General features: G+C 55.3%; 1 protein-coding gene and 1 pseudogene across 1 annotated transcript; both read right to left on the reverse strand.

Moving 5' to 3' along the window:
• Positions 1-1465: 1465 nt before the first annotated feature.
• Positions 1466-1704, reverse strand: LOC139242094 (U2 spliceosomal RNA; annotated as a pseudogene).
• An 8581-nt stretch (positions 1705-10285) lies between these two features.
• Positions 10286-13942, reverse strand: LOC139242093 (early growth response protein 1-B-like). Its single transcript, XM_070870239.1, has 2 exons — positions 13512-13942; positions 10286-12482 (listed from the first exon to the last, which is right to left on the reverse strand). The coding sequence occupies exons 1-2, from the start codon at positions 13681-13683 to the stop codon at positions 11113-11115; spliced, it is 1542 nt and encodes a 513-aa protein (XP_070726340.1). The 5' UTR covers positions 13684-13942; the 3' UTR covers positions 10286-11112.
• Positions 13943-17523: the final 3581 nt, after the last annotated feature.

Here is a 17523-nt window from a genome sequence, read left to right on the forward strand (position 1 = left end):
GTTATGATGATGGATTGAGTAGACTGGGTCTTTATTCATTGGAGTTCAGAAGGATGAGGGGTGATCTTATAGAAACATTTAAAATAATGAAAGGGATAGACAAGATAGAGGCAGAGAGGTTGTTTCCACTGGTCGGGGAGACTAGAAATAGGGGGGAGCCAATTTAAAACCGAGTTGAGAAGGAATTTCTTCTCCCAGAGGGTTGTGAATCTGTGGAATTCTCTGCCCAAGGAAGCAGTTGAGGCTAGCTCATTGAATGTATTCAAATCACAGATAGATATATTTTTAACCAATAAGGGAATTAAGGGTTATGGGGAGCGGGCGGGTAAGTGGAGCTGAGTCCACGGCCAGATCAGCCATGATCTTGTTGAATGGCGAGCAGGCTCGAGGGGCTAGATGGCCTACTCCTGTTCCTAATTCTTATGTTCTTATGTTCTTAGGGGAGCTAGTGTGTCACTTTGGGGAGAGCTTGTGTCGGTTTGTGGAGTGAGTGTGTCGGTTTGTGGAGTGAGTGTGTCAGTTAGGGGAGCGAGTGTGTCAGTTTGGGGAGCGATTGTGTCGGTTTGGGGAGAGTGTTGTGTATCTGTAAAGCATGTACTCCCATGTTCCGCCACTAGGGAGCTCATCCCTTGAAGTCCCAAGGAATCTCAGCATCCCTTGGGAGCAATGTATATATGCTGGCCCCTAAGGCCTGTTCCTCACTCTGGAGTGTCTTATGGAGTGACTGAGGTCACTGTTACTTTAACCTCGCTGTGTGCAGCCTCATCAGTGTTAGGAACACAATAACTGGCGATGAGAATACCATTCCAACGCAAAGATGCAGGAAACTGTGGGCATCCTGGAGAAGTTCTCGGAGGGTGAGGACTGGAAGCCTATGTCAAACGGCTAGACCAGTACTTTGTAGCCAACAAGCTGGATGGAGAAGGAAGCGCTGCAAAAAGGAGAGTGGTCCTCCTCACGGTCTGCGGGGCACCGACCTACAGCCTCATGAGGAATCTTCTGGCTCCAGTGAAACCCACAGATAAGTCGTATGAGGAGCTGTGTACACTGGTTCGGGAGCATCTTAACCCGAGGGAGAGCATGCTGATGACGAGATATCGGTCCTACACGTGCCAGCGATCTGAAGGTCAGGAAGTGGTGAGCTACCTTGCCGCGCTAAGGCGACTTGTAGGACAATGTGAGTTTGATGGCTACCTGGAGCAAATGCTCAGAGACTTTTTTGTACTGGGCATTGGCCATGAGACCATCCTACGAAAGCTTTTGACTGTAGAGACACCGACCCTCAGTAAGGCCATTGTGATAGCACAGGCGTTTATGTCCACCAGTGGTAACACCAAACAATTTTTCTTTTTTTTTGAAATTCGTAGCCAATCGTTCCAATTCTTTGTCAAATCACAAACGCCAGAGGTCACCTTGCACACATCAAGGATCACTCTGCGCCAATGCTCTTAGCCAAAAGGCCTAGAGCCACTGCACCGTTCCTGGAAGTACTGCAATACCAGGTTCGTGCCATGGAGGTGGATGGGTCAGGCCCCCCACCCACCTCCGTGGAGGTGGATGGGTCAAGCCACCCCACCCACCTCCTATTTCCAAAAAAGCAAGCATATACCTTCCTGATCCAGGGAGAACCACCTTGGGGTTATGGTGGTTACTCCCCTGTCAGGTCAGTTACGCATGATCTTAGCCAAAAGGTCGAGAAGCGATATAACACCAAACAAATCTCTCAGCACATAAGTGCCAGCAATGTTCATAAATTAAATGGAACTGTGTTTGCGAGCAGAAATGTACAGGGCAGAACCTACAAGTCAGCAGGCCTCAGGTGACCCAGATGACTCAGAGTCCGCAACAAAGGATGAATGCCAGGCAATTCACACCTTGTTGGCGTTGTGGAGGCTTCCATTCTGCCTATTCATGCTGCTTCAAAGGGTATGTTTGCAAGAGTTGTGGATCAATGGGGCACCTCCAATGAGCTGCAAGCTCTGCAAAACCTGCTAACCACCATGTGGCAGAGGAAGATCGGTCCATGGTGGATCAAAACAATTTCGAGCCTCAGAGAGAGGAGGCAGATGCTGAAGTACATGGAGTGCACACATTTTCAATAAAACGTCCACCTATAATGATAAACGTAAAATTGAACGGCTTACCCGTAGCCATGGAACTGGACACTGGCGCTACCAATCCATCATGAGTAAAAAGATGTTTGAGAGACTGGTGCAACAAGACATTCAGACCAGTCCTGAGCCCCATCCACATGAAACTGAGAATGCATACCAAAGAGCTTATCACTGTCCTGGGCAGCGCCATGGTCAAGGTCACCTATGAGGGCACGGTGCACGAACTGCCACTCTGGATTGTCCCGGGCGATGGTCCCACACTGCTTGGAAGGAGCTGGCTGAGCAAAATCCGCTGGAACTGGGATGACATCCAAGTGCTATCACATGTCGATGAGGCCTCATGTACCCAGGTTCTTAACAAATTTCTTTCCCTTTTTGAGCCAGGCATTGGAAACTTTTCGGGAGCGAAGGTGCAGATCCACTTGGTCCCAGAGGCACGACCCATTCAACACAAGGCATGAGCGGTACCTCACATGATGAGGGAGAGAGTGGAAATCGAGCTGGACAGGCTGCAACGCGAGGGCATCATCTCCCCAGTGGAATTCAGCGAGTGGGCCAGCCCGATTGTTCCAGTACTCAAAAGTGATGGCGTGGTCAGGATTTGCGGCGATTATAAAGTAACTATGAATCGTTTCTCGCTACAGGACCAATACCCGATACCTAAGGCAGACGACCTATTTGCGACGCTGGCAGGCGGCAAGACGTTCACCACGCTCGACCTGACTTCGGCCTACATGATGCAGGAGCTGGAGGAGTCTTCTAAGGGCCTCACCTTCATCAACACGCACAAGGGACTGTTCATCTACAACAGATGGCCGGTTGGAATTCGGTCGGCTGCAGCGATCTTCCAGAGAAACATGGAGAGCCTACTCAAGTCGGTACCACACACGGTGGTCTTTCAGGACGACATATTGGTCACGGGTCGGGACACTGCCGAGCACCTACAAAACCTGGAGGAGGTCCTCCAGCGACTGGATCGCGTAGGGCTGCGGCTGAAGAGGTCGAAATGCGTCTTCATGGCAACAAAAGTGGAGTTTTTGGGGAGAAAGATCGCGGCGGACGGCATTCGGCCCACAGACGCCAAGACAGAGGCTATCAGGAATGTGCCCAGGCCACAGAACATCACGGAGCTGCGGTCGTTTCTGGGACTCCTCAACTATTTTGGTAACTTCCTACAGGGGTTAAGCACCTTTTTAGAGCCCCTACATGTGTTATTGCGCAAAGGTGAGAACTGGGTATGGGGAAAAAACAAAGTAATTGCTTTTGAGAAAGCCAGAAATATGTTATGCTCCAACAAGCTGCTTGTATTGAAAGACTTGTGTTAGCATGTGACGTGTCATCGTACGGAGTCAGGTGTGTATTACAACAAGCTAACGTTGCGGGGAAGTTGCAACCTGTCGCCTATGCTTCCAGGAGCTTGTCTAAGGCCGAGAGGGCCTACAGCATGATTGAGAAAGAGGCATTAGCATGTGTGTTCAGGGTAAAGAAAATGCATCAGTACCTAATTGGCCTCAAATTTGAGCTAGAAACCGATCACAAGCCCCTCACATCCCTGTTCGCTGAAAACAAGGGGATAAATACTAATGCCTCAGCCGCATACAAAGGTGGGCACTCGCGCTATCAGCGTACAATTTAACCATCCGCCACAGACCAGGCACCGAGAACTGTGCAGATGCACTCAGTCGGCTACCATTGCCCAACACGGGGGTGGAAATGGCACAGCCTGCAAACTTGTTGATGGTGGCGCAGCCCGCAGACTTGTTGATGATCATGGAAGTGTTTGAAAATGATAAATCATCTGTCACAGCCCACCAGATTAGGACTTGGACCAGCCAAGATCTTCTGCTGTCCCTAGTGAAAAACTGTGTACTGCATGGGAGCTGGGCCAGCATCCCTGTTGAAATGCAAGAGCCAATCAAGCCGTTCCAGTGGTGAAAGGATGAGCTGTCCATTCAGGCAGACTGCCTGTTGTGGGGTAACCACGTAGTGCTACCAAAAAAGGGCAGGGAGACGTTCATCTCGGATCTCCACAGCACACACCCGGGTTTCGTAATGATGAAAGCGATAGCCAGATCCCACGTGTGGTGGCCCGGTATCGACTCTGACTTAGAGTCCTGTGTACGGCAATGCAGCGTATGTGCTCAGTTGAGCAACGCACTCAGAGAGGCACCACTAAGTTTGTGGTCCTGGCCCTCCAGACCATGGTCGAGGATCCATGTTGACGATGCAGGCCCATTTCTCGGTAAAATGTTCCTGGTGGTGGTGGATGCTTTTTCAAAATGGATTGAATGTGAAATAATGTCGGGAAGCATCGCCACCATTGAAAGCCTGAGGGCCATGTTTGCCACCCACAGCCTGCCTGACATACTGGTCAGTGACAACGGGCCATGTTTCACCAGTGCCGAATTTAAAGAATTCATGACCCGCAATGGGATCAAACATGTCACCTCGGCCCCGTTTAAACCAGCCTCCAATGGGCAGGCAGAGCAGGCAGTACAAACCATCAAACAGAGCCTTAAACGAGTCATAGAAGGCTCACTCCAAACCCGCCTGTCCCGAGTACTGCTCAGCTACTACACGAGACCCCTCGCTCACAGGGGTGCCCCCGGCTGAGCTACTCATGAAAAGGACACTTAAAACCAGACTCTCGCTGATTCACCCCAACCTGCATGATCAGGTAGAGAGCAGGCGGCAGCAAGAAAATGTAAATGATGGTCGCGCCACTGTGTCACGGGAAATTGATCAGAATGACCCTGTGTATGTGCTAAACTATTGACATGATCCCAAGTGGATCGAGGGCACGGTGATAGCTAAAGAAGGGAATAGGGTGTTTTTAGTCAAACTAGACAATGGACAAATTTGCAGAAAGCACCTGGACCAAACGAGGCTGCGGTTCACAGACTGCCCTGAACAACCCACAGCACACACCACCTTTTTCAAGCCCACAACACACACCCAAAGAATCAACGACACCACCCCGGACCAGGAAATCGAACCCATCATGCCCAACAGCCCAGCAAGGCCAGGCTCACCTAGCAGCCCTGCAGGGCCAACAACACGCCAGAATAGACATTTGTACCGAGGCGGTCCACCAGGAAAAGAAAGGCTCCCGACCACCTCACTTTGTAAATAGTTTTCACTTTGACTTTGGCGGGGGAGTGATGTTGTGTATCTGTAAAGCATGCACTCCCATGTTCTGCCACCAGGGAGCTCATCCCCTGAAGTCCCAAGGGATCCCAGCATCCCTTGGGAGCACTGTATATAAGCTGGCCCCGAAGGCCTGTTTCTCACTCTGGAGTGTCTTAATAAAGACTGAGGTCACTGTTACTTTAACCTCCCTGTGTCAGTTTGTGGAGAGAGTGTGTCAGTTTGTGGAGAGAGTGTGTCAGTTTGTGGAGCGAGTGTGTCGGTTTGTGGAGCGAGTGTGTCGGTTTGGGGAGCGAGTGTGTCGGTTTGGGGAGCGAGTGTGTCGGTTTGGGGAGCGAGTGTGTCAGTTTAGGGTGCGAGTGTGTCGGTTTGGGGAGTGAGTGTGTCAGTTTGGGGAGCGAGTGTGTCAGTTTAGGGTGCGAGTGTGTCAGTTTGGGGAGTGAGTGTGTCAGTTTGGGGAGCGAGTGTGTCAGTTTAGGGTGCGAGTGTGTCGGTTTGGGGAGTGAGTGTGTCAGTTTGGGGAGCGAGTGTGTCAGTTTAGGGTGCGAGTGTGTCAGTTTGTGGAGCGAGTGTGTCAGTTTGGGGAGCGAGTGTGTCAGTTTAGGGTGCGAGTGTGTCGGTTTGGGGAGTGAGTGTGTCAGTTTGGGGAGCGAGTGTGTCAGTTTAGGGTGCGAGTGTGTCGGTTTGGGGAGCGAGTGTGTCAGTTTGTGGAGCGAGTGTGTCGGTTTGTGGAGCGAGTGTGTCGGTTTGTGGAGCGAGTGTGTCGGTTTGTGGAGCGAGTGTGTCGGTTTGTGGAGCGAGTGTGTCGGTTTGTGGAGCGAGTGTGTCGGTTTGGGGAGCGAGTGTGTTGGTTTGGGGAGCGAGTGTGTCGGTTTGTGGAGCGAGTGTGTCGGTTTGGGGAGCGAGTGTGTCAGTTTGGGGTGCGAGTGTGTCGGTTTGGGGAGTGAGTGTGTCAGTTTGGGGAGCGAGTGTGTCAGTTTGGGGAGCGAGTGTGTCAGTTTAGGGTGCGAGTGTGTCAGTTTGTGGAGCGAGTGTGTCGGTTTGGGGTGCGAGTGTGTCGGTTTGGGGAGTGAGTGTGTCAGTTTGGGGAGCGAGTGTGTCAGTTTAGGGTGCGAGTGTGTCAGTTTGTGGAGCGAGTGTGTCAGTTTGGGGAGCGAGTGTGTCAGTTTAGGGTGCGAGTGTGTCGGTTTGGGGAGTGAGTGTGTCAGTTTGGGGAGCGAGTGTGTCAGTTTAGGGTGCGAGTGTGTCGGTTTGGGGAGCGAGTGTGTCAGTTTAGGGTGCGAGTGTGTCGGTTTGGGGAGTGAGTGTGTCAGTTTGTGGAGCGAGTGTGTCGGTTTGTGGAGCGAGTGTGTCGGTTTGTGGAGCGAGTGTGTCGGTTTGTGGAGCGAGTGTGTCGGTTTGTGGAGCGAGTGTGTCGGTTTGGGGAGCGAGTGTGTCGGTTTGTGGAGCGAGTGTGTCGGTTTGGGGTGCGAGTGTGTCGGTTTGGGGAGTGAGTGTGTCAGTTTGGGGAGCGAGTGTGTCAGTTTAGGGTGCGAGTGTGTCAGTTTGTGGAGCGAGTGTGTCAGTTTGGGGAGCGAGTGTGTCAGTTTAGGGTGCGAGTGTGTCGGTTTGGGGAGTGAGTGTGTCAGTTTGGGGAGCGAGTGTGTCAGTTTAGGGTGCGAGTGTGTCGGTTTGGGGAGCGAGTGTGTCAGTTTAGGGTGCGAGTGTGTCGGTTTGGGGAGTGAGTGTGTCAGTTTGTGGAGCGAGTGTGTCGGTTTGTGGAGCGAGTGTGTCGGTTTGTGGAGCGAGTGTGTCGGTTTGTGGAGCGAGTGTGTCGGTTTGTGGAGCGAGTGTGTCGGTTTGTGGAGCGAGTGTGTCGGTTTGTGGAGCGAGTGTGTCGGTTTGGGGAGCGAGTGTGTCGGTTTGGGGAGCGAGTGTGTCGGTTTGGGGAGCGAGTGTGTCGGTTTGGGGAGCGAGTGTGTCGGTTTAGGGTGCGAGTGTGTCGGTTTGGGGAGCGAGTGTGTCGGTTTGGGGAGCGAGTGTGTCGGTTTGGGGAGCGAGTGTGTCGGTTTGTGGAGCGAGTGTGTCGGTTTGTGGAGCGAGTGTGTCGGTTTGGGGAGCGAGTGTGTCGGTTTGGGGAGCGAGTGTGTCGGTTTGGGGAGCGAGTGTGTCGGTTTGTGGAGCGAGTGTGTCGGTTTGGGGTGCGAGTGTGTCGGTTTGGGGAGCGAGTGTGTCAGTTTGGGGAGCGAGTGTGTCAGTTTGGGGAGCGAGTGTGTCAGTTTAGGGTGCGAGTGTGTCAGTTTGTGGAGCGAGTGTGTCAGTTTGGGGAGCGAGTGTGTCAGTTTAGGGTGCGAGTGTGTCGGTTTGGGGAGTGAGTGTGTCAGTTTGGGGAGCGAGTGTGTCAGTTTAGGGTGCGAGTGTGTCGGTTTGGGGAGCGAGTGTGTCGGTTTAGGGTGCGAGTGTGTCGGTTTGGGGAGCGAGTGTGTCAGTTTGGGGAGCGAGTGTGTCGGTTTGGGGAGCGAGTGTGTCGGTTTGGGGAGCGAGTGTGTCGGTTTGGGGAGCGAGTGTGTCGGTTTGGGGAGCGAGTGTGTCGGTTTGGGGAGCGAGTGTGTCGGTTTGGGGAGCGAGTGTGTCGGTTTGGGGAGCGAGTGTGTCGGTTTGGGGAGCGAGTGTGTCGGTTTAGGGTGCGAGTGTGTCGGTTTGGGGAGCGAGTGTGTCAGTTTGGGGAGCGAGTGTGTCGGTTTGGGGAGCGAGTGTGTCGGTTTGGGGAGCGAGTGTGTCGGTTTGGGGAGTGAGTGTGTCAGTTTGGGGAGCGAGTGTGTCAGTTTAGGGTGCGAGTGTGTCAGTTTGTGGAGCGAGTGTGTCAGTTTGGGGAGCGAGTGTGTCAGTTTAGGGTGCGAGTGTGTCGGTTTGGGGAGTGAGTGTGTCAGTTTGGGGAGCGAGTGTGTCAGTTTAGGGTGCGAGTGTGTCGGTTTGGGGAGCGAGTGTGTCAGTTTAGGGTGCGAGTGTGTCGGTTTGTGGAGCGAGTGTGTCGGTTTGTGGAGCGAGTGTGTCAGTTTGTGGAGCGAGTGTGTTGGTTTGGGGAGCGAGTGTGTCGGTTTAGGGTGCGAGTGTGTCGGTTTGGGGAGCGAGTGTGTCAGTTTGGGGAGCGAGTGTGTCGGTTTGTGGAGCGAGTGTGTCGGTTTGGGGAGCGAGTGTGTCGGTTTGTGGAGCGAGTGTGTCGGTTTGGGGAGCGAGTGTGTCGGTTTAGGGTGCGAGTGTGTCGGTTTGTGGAGCGAGTGTGTCGGTTTGTGGAGCGAGTGTGTCGGTTTGTGGAGCGAGTGTGTCGGTTTGTGGAGCGAGTGTGTCGGTTTGTGGAGCGAGTGTGTCGGTTTGTGGAGCGAGTGTGTCGGTTTGTGGAGCGAGTGTGTCGGTTTGGGGAGCGAGTGTGTCGGTTTGTGGAGCGAGTGTGTCGGTTTGGGGAGCGAGTGTGTCGGTTTGTGGAGCGAGTGTGTCGATTTGTGGAGCGAGTGTGTCGGTTTAGGGTGCGAGTGTGTCGGTTTGGGGAGCGAGTGTGTCAGTTTGGGGAGCGAGTGTGTCGGTTTGGGGAGCGAGTGTGTCGGTTTGGGGAGCGAGTGTGTCGGTTTGGGGAGCGAGTGTGTCGGTTTGGGGAGCGAGTGTGTCGGTTTGTGGAGCGAGTGTGTCGGTTTGTGGAGCGAGTGTGTCGGTTTGGGGAGCGAGTGTGTCGGTTTGGGGAGCGAGTGTGTCGGTTTGTGGAGCGAGTGTGTCGGTTTGTGGAGCGAGTGTGTCGGTTTGTGGAGCGAGTGTGTCGGTTTGTGGAGCGAGTGTGTCGGTTTGTGGAGCGAGTGTGTCGGTTTGGGGAGCGAGTGTGTCGGTTTGGGGAGCGAGTGTGTCGGTTTGGGGAGCGAGTGTGTCGGTTTGGGGTTTGTGGAGTGAGTGTGTCAGTTTAGGGTGCGAGTGTGTCGGTTTGTGGAGCGAGTGTGTCGGTTTGGGGTTTGGGGAGCGAGTGTGTCAGTTTAGGGTGCGAGTGTGTCGGTTTGTGGAGCGAGTGTGTCGGTTTGGGGAGCGAGTGTGTCGGTTTGGGGAGCGAGTGTGTCGGTTTGGGGAGCGAGTGTGTCGGTTTGTGGAGTGAGTGTGTCAGTTTGGGGAGCGAGTGTGTCGGTTTGGGGTTTGTGGAGTGAGTGTGTCAGTTTGGGGAGCGAGTGTGTCGGTTTGGGGTTTGTGGAGTGAGTGTGTCAGTTTGGGGAGCGAGTGTGTCGGTTTGTGGAGCGAGTGTGTTGGTTTGCGGAGTGAGTGTGTCAGTTTGGGGTTTGGGGAGTGAGTGTGTCAGTTTGGGGAGTAAGTGTTTCAGTTGGTGGAGTATCAATCGGGAGTCATTGTAATAGTTTCAGGAGTTAATATTTTGCTGAGCTCGTATCAAGTTGGGCAGCGAATGTATCCAATTGTGGAGTGAGTTTGTCAGTTTGAGTAGTAAATATAATTTTGAAGCATGTGGGGAGCGAGTATCAGATCCAGGGTCGAATGTATCCGTTTCAGGAGTCAATGTATCAGTTTGCAGAGTGAGTGTTGGTTTCGGGATTGTTTCTGTTTGTGAGTGAGTGTGGCATTTTGGGGCGTGTGAGTGCCTCAGTTTAGGGCACGAGGGTGTCATTTTGGGAAGCGAGTGCATCATTTGCAGGAGTTAATATTTTGCAGAGCGAGTATCAATTTGGAGAATTAACATCATTTTGGGAGTGAATATCAGTTTCAGCAGTTAATACTTTGTGTAGTGCCTATTAGTCTGGGAAGTGAATGTATCGCATTGTGGAGTGCCATTCAGATGGGGAGTCAGTCTATCAGTTTTAGGAATTGATATAATTTTGGGAGCACGTGCATGTGTTTGTGGAGTGTGTGTGTCAGTTTCTGGAATGAATATTATTGTGGGGAGCGAGTGTATCAGTTTGGGAATGAATGTATTATTTTGGTGTACGAATGTATGTGGAAAGCTCATTTTCAGGCACTGATTTGCACTATTAACCAGGAGCAGAGTAGATAATCAGACAAAATTAAGATAAATCTTTGAGATTTATTGTCCTTTTTCTCGAGGATATATTGTACACCAAATATCCGATTGGCAGTAAAGCGCATTCCAATGTGTAAGAAGCGAGAACAGGCAGGCGCTCCGTTTACAAACACTGTACGTTGAAATGTATCCACCAGCTGAAACGCATGTCGAGAACATACAAAAAATACACGCCTACTTGGTAGGTAATGGCAACATCCGGGCTCAGAATCTATTTACACTTAGATTACAAAAATATACTTTAGATATTTTTTGCTTACATTCGAAAGAAATGTTGTTGGCATTTCTTCCCTTCTTCCCTTCCCTCTGACATTCCTCCATCTGCAAAGTGCCTTTAATGACCATCTCTCCCCTTTCACCTTTAAGGCTTTGATGCAGCGCATCCACTAACAGAGACACATGTCAGCAAGCTGCACATACAAGGCACACAGACTTCTCATAACTTTAAAACCAACTAAAAGACAAAGCAAAATGTTGCCACATGGCGAGTACCGAGGTGATGTCCACAGAATGAAGAACATCTCCTACACGTGCTGCCACCACACTGCATTCAAAGTGCATTTTGTTTTATTTAAAGGGACCGATGATAGCATTGTACGATAAAAACATTCACCAAATGCCAACTCCAAATGATACAGGATGGAATATGCAGAGGCTTCCCCGCCCCCCCCCCCACCCCCTCATTAAACAATCTTCACATCAATAGTACCTGCAGTATGGTGAGAGGGAGAGTGCTTGGCACGAATACACAATAGCGAGGCAAAATTTATTTATATAAAAACAAGTCCATTATTGGAAACCTGAACAACTTCAGATCTCAATTGTCCTTAGTGTTAGGGTCGACGACATCTCTGAGGGGGGCGAGGTCACTGATGGGTAAGTGTTGGTCATCACTGAATATGTGCTGGTGACTGGGGACGGGAAGGAGGTGACTGGGGACGGGAAGGAGGTGACTGAGGACGGGAAGGAGGTGCTCACTGCTGTGGAGGGGTAGGAGGTGACTGGGGACGGGAAGGAGGTGACTGGGGATGGGAAGGAGGTGACTGGGGACGGGAAGGAGGTGCTCACTGCTGTGGAGGGGTAGGAGGTGACTGGGGACGGGAAGGAGGTGACTGGGGATGGGAAGGAGGTGACTGGGGATGGGAAGGAGGTGCTCACTGCTGTGGAGGGGTAGGAGGTGACTGGGGATGGGAAGGAGGTGACTGGGGACGGGAAGGAGATTGTGGGCAGAGTGGAGCTGGAGATACACATGGCCTTTTCTGCTTTCTTCTCCTTCTGCCTCAGGTGGATCTTAGTGTGCCTTTTCCTCTCGTCACTCCTGGCAAACTTCCTCCCGCAGATGTCGCAGGCGAACGGCTTTTCGCCAGTGTGAGTGCGGATGTGAGTGGTGAGATGGTCGCTCCTGCTGAAGTTCCTCATGCAGATGCGGCACTGGAAGGGTTTCTGCCCAGTGTGGATGCGGATATGGCGAGTAAGTTCATCAGACCGAGAGAAGCGGCGGTCGCAAGTCTCCATGGGGCAGGCGTAAGGTCGCTCGTGAGGAGGGGTCTTGCTGGGCCGATTGGGGTACTTCCGCAGTCTGGAGGGTTTGACCAACTGAGAGTGGTACGTGTTGATGCTCTTGAGTTCAGAACAGCTGGTCTGGTTGCCAATAGCTTTGATGGTGGACAGTGGGATGAGAGAAGGTTGAGTTCTGGGCTCGAGTGTTTGGAAAGGTTTCTGCTCAGGGCTGTCCATGGTTATGTCTTCCTGCTGGGGAAACATATAGTCCGGGATCATTGGCACCTGGAAATTTGTGCTGCAGTTCTTTGTGTTGGAGTAACCCACAGGAGGGTACTGGATGGAGGCACCCGGGCTTGGGAAGCCCTGGGACTGGGCATCTGTGAAGATGTCGGAGTTAGTGAAGGTTGAAGGGGCAGAGTAAATGGTGTTGGATTCACTTTGCTGGACAGAGCAGCTCATGGGCTGGCTGGAGGATGCCGAGTTTGTGCAAGGAGCGCTCATGCTCACGATGCCACTGACCAGGCTGAAGAGAGGCTCGGGCCATAGGCTGTTGTTGCTTGAAGCGGGCTCCAGTGAGAAGCGGCCGGTGTAGGTGACCGATGGCAGTCGGCAGTTCTGGCCCGAGTAAGACTCAATGAGGGATTTATCACCGCCGGGTGAAATATCTGTAAACGTGTCTGGAGAGAGAAAGGGAAATCATTGGAACAGATGCTATCAAACAACCGTTAGTGAGACTTCAACATTTTGCAGACACCATCTCAGTCTGCCTGACATTGTGTGTTGTGTATTAATGTGCGTGCATTTCTCTCCGTGTGTATCTTTGTTTATATCTGTGTATATTTCACTGTGTCCTTGTTTATATCTGTGTATATTTCAGTGTGTCCTTGTTTATATCTGTGTATATTTCACTGTGTCCTTGTTTATATCTGTGTATATTGCATTGTCCCTTATTTATATCTGTGTATATTTCACTTTGTCCTTGTTTATATCTGTGTATATTTCAGTGTGTCCTTGTTTATATCTGTGTATATTGCATTGTTTTTTGTTTATATCTGTGTATATTTCACTTTGTCCTTGTTTATATCTGTGTATATTTCAGTGTGTCCTTGTTTATATCTGTGTATATTGCATTGTTTTTTGTTTATATCTGTGTATATTTCACTGTGTCCTTGTTTATATCTGTGTATATTTCAGTGTGTCCTTGTTTATATCTGTGTATATTGCATTGTTTTTTGTTTATATCTGTGTATATTTCACTGTGTCCTTGTTTATATCTGTGTATATTTCAGTGTGTCCTTGTTTATATCTGTGTATATTGCATTGTCCCTTGTTTATATCTGTGTGTGTATGGATTCTCTTGTATATCAGCGCGATCCTCCCTGCAGGGATTCCCTGCCCTCTCACTCTCGCTGCGCGGTGTTCCCTGACACTGCACACTAATACATGATGCAGATCGCAAGCTTTTCAATGTGTAGCATCCAAACATTTCTATCAGATCAGAAAGCTTCTAAAATCGTCAGCGTCCCCGCCGTCCTGATCAGTGTCTCCCGTATACAGTACCACAATGTCATCTTAAATGATAGCGAATGTTAGCGCAGGAGCTAGCGGCAGAGCCGAGCGGAGTCAGTGCCGGAGGGGCTCCGCAGTCGGAGCGGAGCTGTGTGCAGGGTGCAGTGTGTGATGCCCGGGGGCAGGCGGACACTCACCTGCTGACAGATGCTCGAACTGTTCCAGGGGTTCCCCGTAGAACGGCTGGTCGGTGGAGGCGGTGACAAAGGTGCCCGTCATCATCCCATCTTCCAGCTTGGGGTAAGTGTCCAGAGAATGGTAGAGCGGGTCCGAGAGCAGGGGGGACATGATCTCCGCCTTGGTCACCATCGTGGCTCGATCTCAGCGTCCCCCTCACAGAAAGAGAGGGGTGGGGGGCGGGGGGGCGGTGCTGGGGGCAAGGCAGGGGGCTGATTTGTGTTGGTGGCAGTCCTGTCCTGTCCCGGGCCGGGCAGTCCCGGGCCGCTGTCCTCGCTGCTGTACGCTCGGCTCGCTGGCTGCCCGGGCTGGGCTGGCTCCGTGCGCCGCGCCGCGCCGTGTCCTGTCCTGTCCTCCCGCGGTGATTAAGTGCTTTCCTCGCCAGCACTGGGAGCCGCCGCTATTTATCCGGGTCCGCCGCAGCCCAGGCCGTGACGTAGCTGCCCATATAAGGACAGCAGGAAGCCCATGTTTGGGCAGCACCCCCTCGCTTCCAGTGCGGCCCCGGCACTCCGTGACGTGTGAGTGCGCGCGGCGGCGGGGGAGCCCCCCGGGCCAGGGACAGCGGGGTAACCCCCCCACCCCGGGGTACCCCTCCTCTACCCCGGCCCGGGCACCCATGGCCTCTCCTGACTCCCCGGAACTCCCCGGGCACCGCCTCTCCATATTTGGGCAGTCGCGCTTCCCCGCGCCCATATTTGGGCATCCGGCGGGTCCCGGGCAAGACCCAAATATGGAGCTTCCGCCTCACACACTCACGCACAGAGAGACACACACACACACAGACTCACACACAGAGACACACACACACACAGAAACAGAGACACACAGACTCACACACAGAGACACACACACACAGAAACAGAGACACACAGACTCACACACAGAGACACACACACACAGAAACAGAGAGACACACACACACAGACTCACACACAGAGACACACACACACACACAGAAACAGAGAGACACACACACACAGAAACAGAGACACACACACACAGACTCACACACAGAGACACACACACACACAGACTCACACACAGGCACACACACACAGAAACAGAGAGAGAAAGTGCTGAGCAGCAGCACTGGGAGCGGCCCGGCCCTGCCCCCGCCCCACTCGCACTTTCAACCCCGCAACACTCAGAACTTTCCCACTCCAGCCTCTAACCCGAGGGGAGGGCGATCGCTTCGTGCAGTTCACCCCACGCGTCGCCCCCCACTCCCCACCACCCGCCCGCCACCACGCCGGCTCACCACACAGACACAGCAGGGCAACACCGCAGGGAACTCCAGCTACCGCCCCCCCCCCCCCCGCCTCTCCCAGCACAGCCCCAACCCCACAGCACAGCTCCCCCCTCAGCACAGCACCCCCGCCCCCAGCATAGCTCCCCCTCCCACTCAGCACAGCCCCGCCTCAGCACAGCTCCCCCCTCCCCAGCACAGCTCCCCACTCCCCCAGCAAAGCTCTCCCTCCTCCTCCAGCGCAGCTCCCCCGTACCCCCTCCTCCTCCAGCGCAGCTCTCCCCTCCCCCAGCACAGCTCCGCCAGCACAGCTCCCCCAGCAGAGCTCCCCCGCCTCTCCCAGCACAGCTCCACACCCCCCTCCCCTAGCACAGCTCCCCCCTCCCCCAGCACCGCTCCACCCCGCCTTCCCCAGCACAGCTCCACCCACCCTCCCCCAGCACAGCTCCACCCACCCTCCCCCAGCACTGCTCCACCCACTTCCCACAGCACAGCTCCACCCACCCTTCCCCAGCACAGCTCCACCCACCCTCCCCCAGCACAGCTCCACCCACCCTTCCCCAGCACAGCTCCACCCACCCTTCCCCAGCACAGCTCCACCCACCCTCCCCCAGCACAGCTCCACCCACCCTCCCCCAGCACAGCTCCACCCACCCTTCCCCAGCACAGCTCCACCCACCCTCCCACAGCACAGCTCCACCCACCCTTCCCCAGCACAGCTCCACCCACCCTCCCCCAGCACAGCTCCACCCACTTCCCACAGCACAGCTCCACCCACCCTCCCACAGCACAGCTCCACCCACCCTTCCCCAGCACAGCTCCACCCACCCTCCCACAGCACAGCTCCACCCACCCTCCCACAGCACAGCTCCACCCACCCTTCCCCAGCACAGCTCCACCCACCCTCCCCCAGCACTGCTCCACCCACTTCCCACAGCACAGCTCCACCCACCCTCCCCCAGCACAGCTCCACCCACCCTTCCCCAGCACAGCTCCACCCACCCTCCCCCAGCACAGCTCCACCCACCCTCCCCCAGCACAGCTCCACCCACCCTTCCCCAGCACAGCTCCCCACTCCCTCCCAGCACAGCTCCACCCTCTCCCTCCCCCATGCACAGCGCCCCCCCAGCACAGCGCCCCCTCCGCCCAGCACAGCTCCCCCCTCGCCAGAGCAGAGCTCCCCCTCCCCCCAGCACAGTGCCCCCCTCCCCCCAGCACAGCGCCCCCTCCCCCCAGCACAGCTCCTCCCTCGCCCACAACAGAGCTCCCCCAGCACAGCTCCCCCATCCCCCCCAGCACAGCTCCCCATCCCCCCAGCACAGCTCCCCCATCCCCCCAGCACAGCTCCCACATCCCCCCCAGCACAGCTCCCACATCCCCCCCCAGCACAGCTCCCACATCCCCCCCAACACAGCTCCCACATCCCCCCCAACACAGCTCCCACACCCCCCCAACACAACTCCCCCCTCCCCCAGCACAGCCCCACCCCTCCCCCCCACCACAGCGCCTCCTTCCCTCAGCACAGCTCCCCCTCCCACCAGCACAGCTCCCACATCCCCCCAGCACAGCTCCCCCATCCCCCCCAGCACAGCTCCCCCATCCCCCCAGCACAGCACCCCCTCCCCCCCAGCACAACTCCCCCTCCCCCTCCCCCCCAGCACAGCTCCCCCTCCCACCCAGCACAGCTTCCCACCCTCCAGCACAGCTCTCCCTCCCCCCCAGCACAGCTCCCCTCTCCCCAGCACAGCTCCCCTCTCCCCCCAGCAGAGCTCCCCCACCACAGCTCCCCCCTCCCCCAGCACAACTCCTACCCCCCTCCCCCAGCACAGCTCCCCCACTCCGCCAACACAGCTCCTACCCCCCTCCCCCCAGCACAGCTTCCCCCTCTCTCCTCCAGCAGAGTTCCAACCACAGCAAAGCTCCAACCCCCTCCCTCAGCACATCTCCACACCCCTCCCTCAGCACAGCTCCAACACCGCCCTCCATCAGCACAGCTCCACCACCGCCCTCCCCCAGCACAGCTCCACCACCCCCTCCCCCAGCACAGCTCCACCCCCCCTCCACCAGCACAGCTCCCACCCTCCCCCAGCACAGCTTACTCCCTCCCCCAGCACAGCTCCCCCCCTCCCCCCGGCACAGCTCCCCCCTCCCTCCCTCAGGCACAGCTTCCACCTCCCTCCCCCCGGCACAGCTCCCCCCTGACTCCACCCGGCACAGCTCCCCCCTCCCTCCCCCCGGCACAGCTCCACCCCTCACTCTCCCCGGCACAGCTCCACCCCTCCCCCAGCACAATTCCTCCATCTCCCACCGCAAAGCTCCCACCCTCCTCCCCCTGCACAGCCCCCACCCCCTCCCCCCGCACAGCCCCCAACCATCTCCCCCAACACAGCTCCACCACTCCCCCAGCACAGCTCCCCCCCTCCCCCCTAGCACAGCTTCCCCCTCCCCCCTAGCACAGCTTCCCCCTCCCCCAGCACAGCTCCACCCACCCCCCCCAGCACAGCACCACCCACCCCCCCAGCACAGCTCCACCCACCCCCCCCAGCACAGCTCCACCCACCACCCCCCCAGCACAGCTCCACCCACCACCCCCCCCAGCACAGCTCCACCACCCAGCACAGCTCCCCCCTTCCCAGCTCCACCCCCCCCCAGCACAGCTCCACCCACAACCCCCCCCAGCACAGCTCCACCACCCAGCACAGCTCCCCCCTTCCCAGCTCCAA

This window comes from Pristiophorus japonicus, unplaced genomic scaffold, assembly GCF_044704955.1.
Source record: "Pristiophorus japonicus isolate sPriJap1 unplaced genomic scaffold, sPriJap1.hap1 HAP1_SCAFFOLD_1218, whole genome shotgun sequence".
NCBI lineage: Eukaryota > Metazoa > Chordata > Chondrichthyes > Pristiophoridae > Pristiophorus > Pristiophorus japonicus.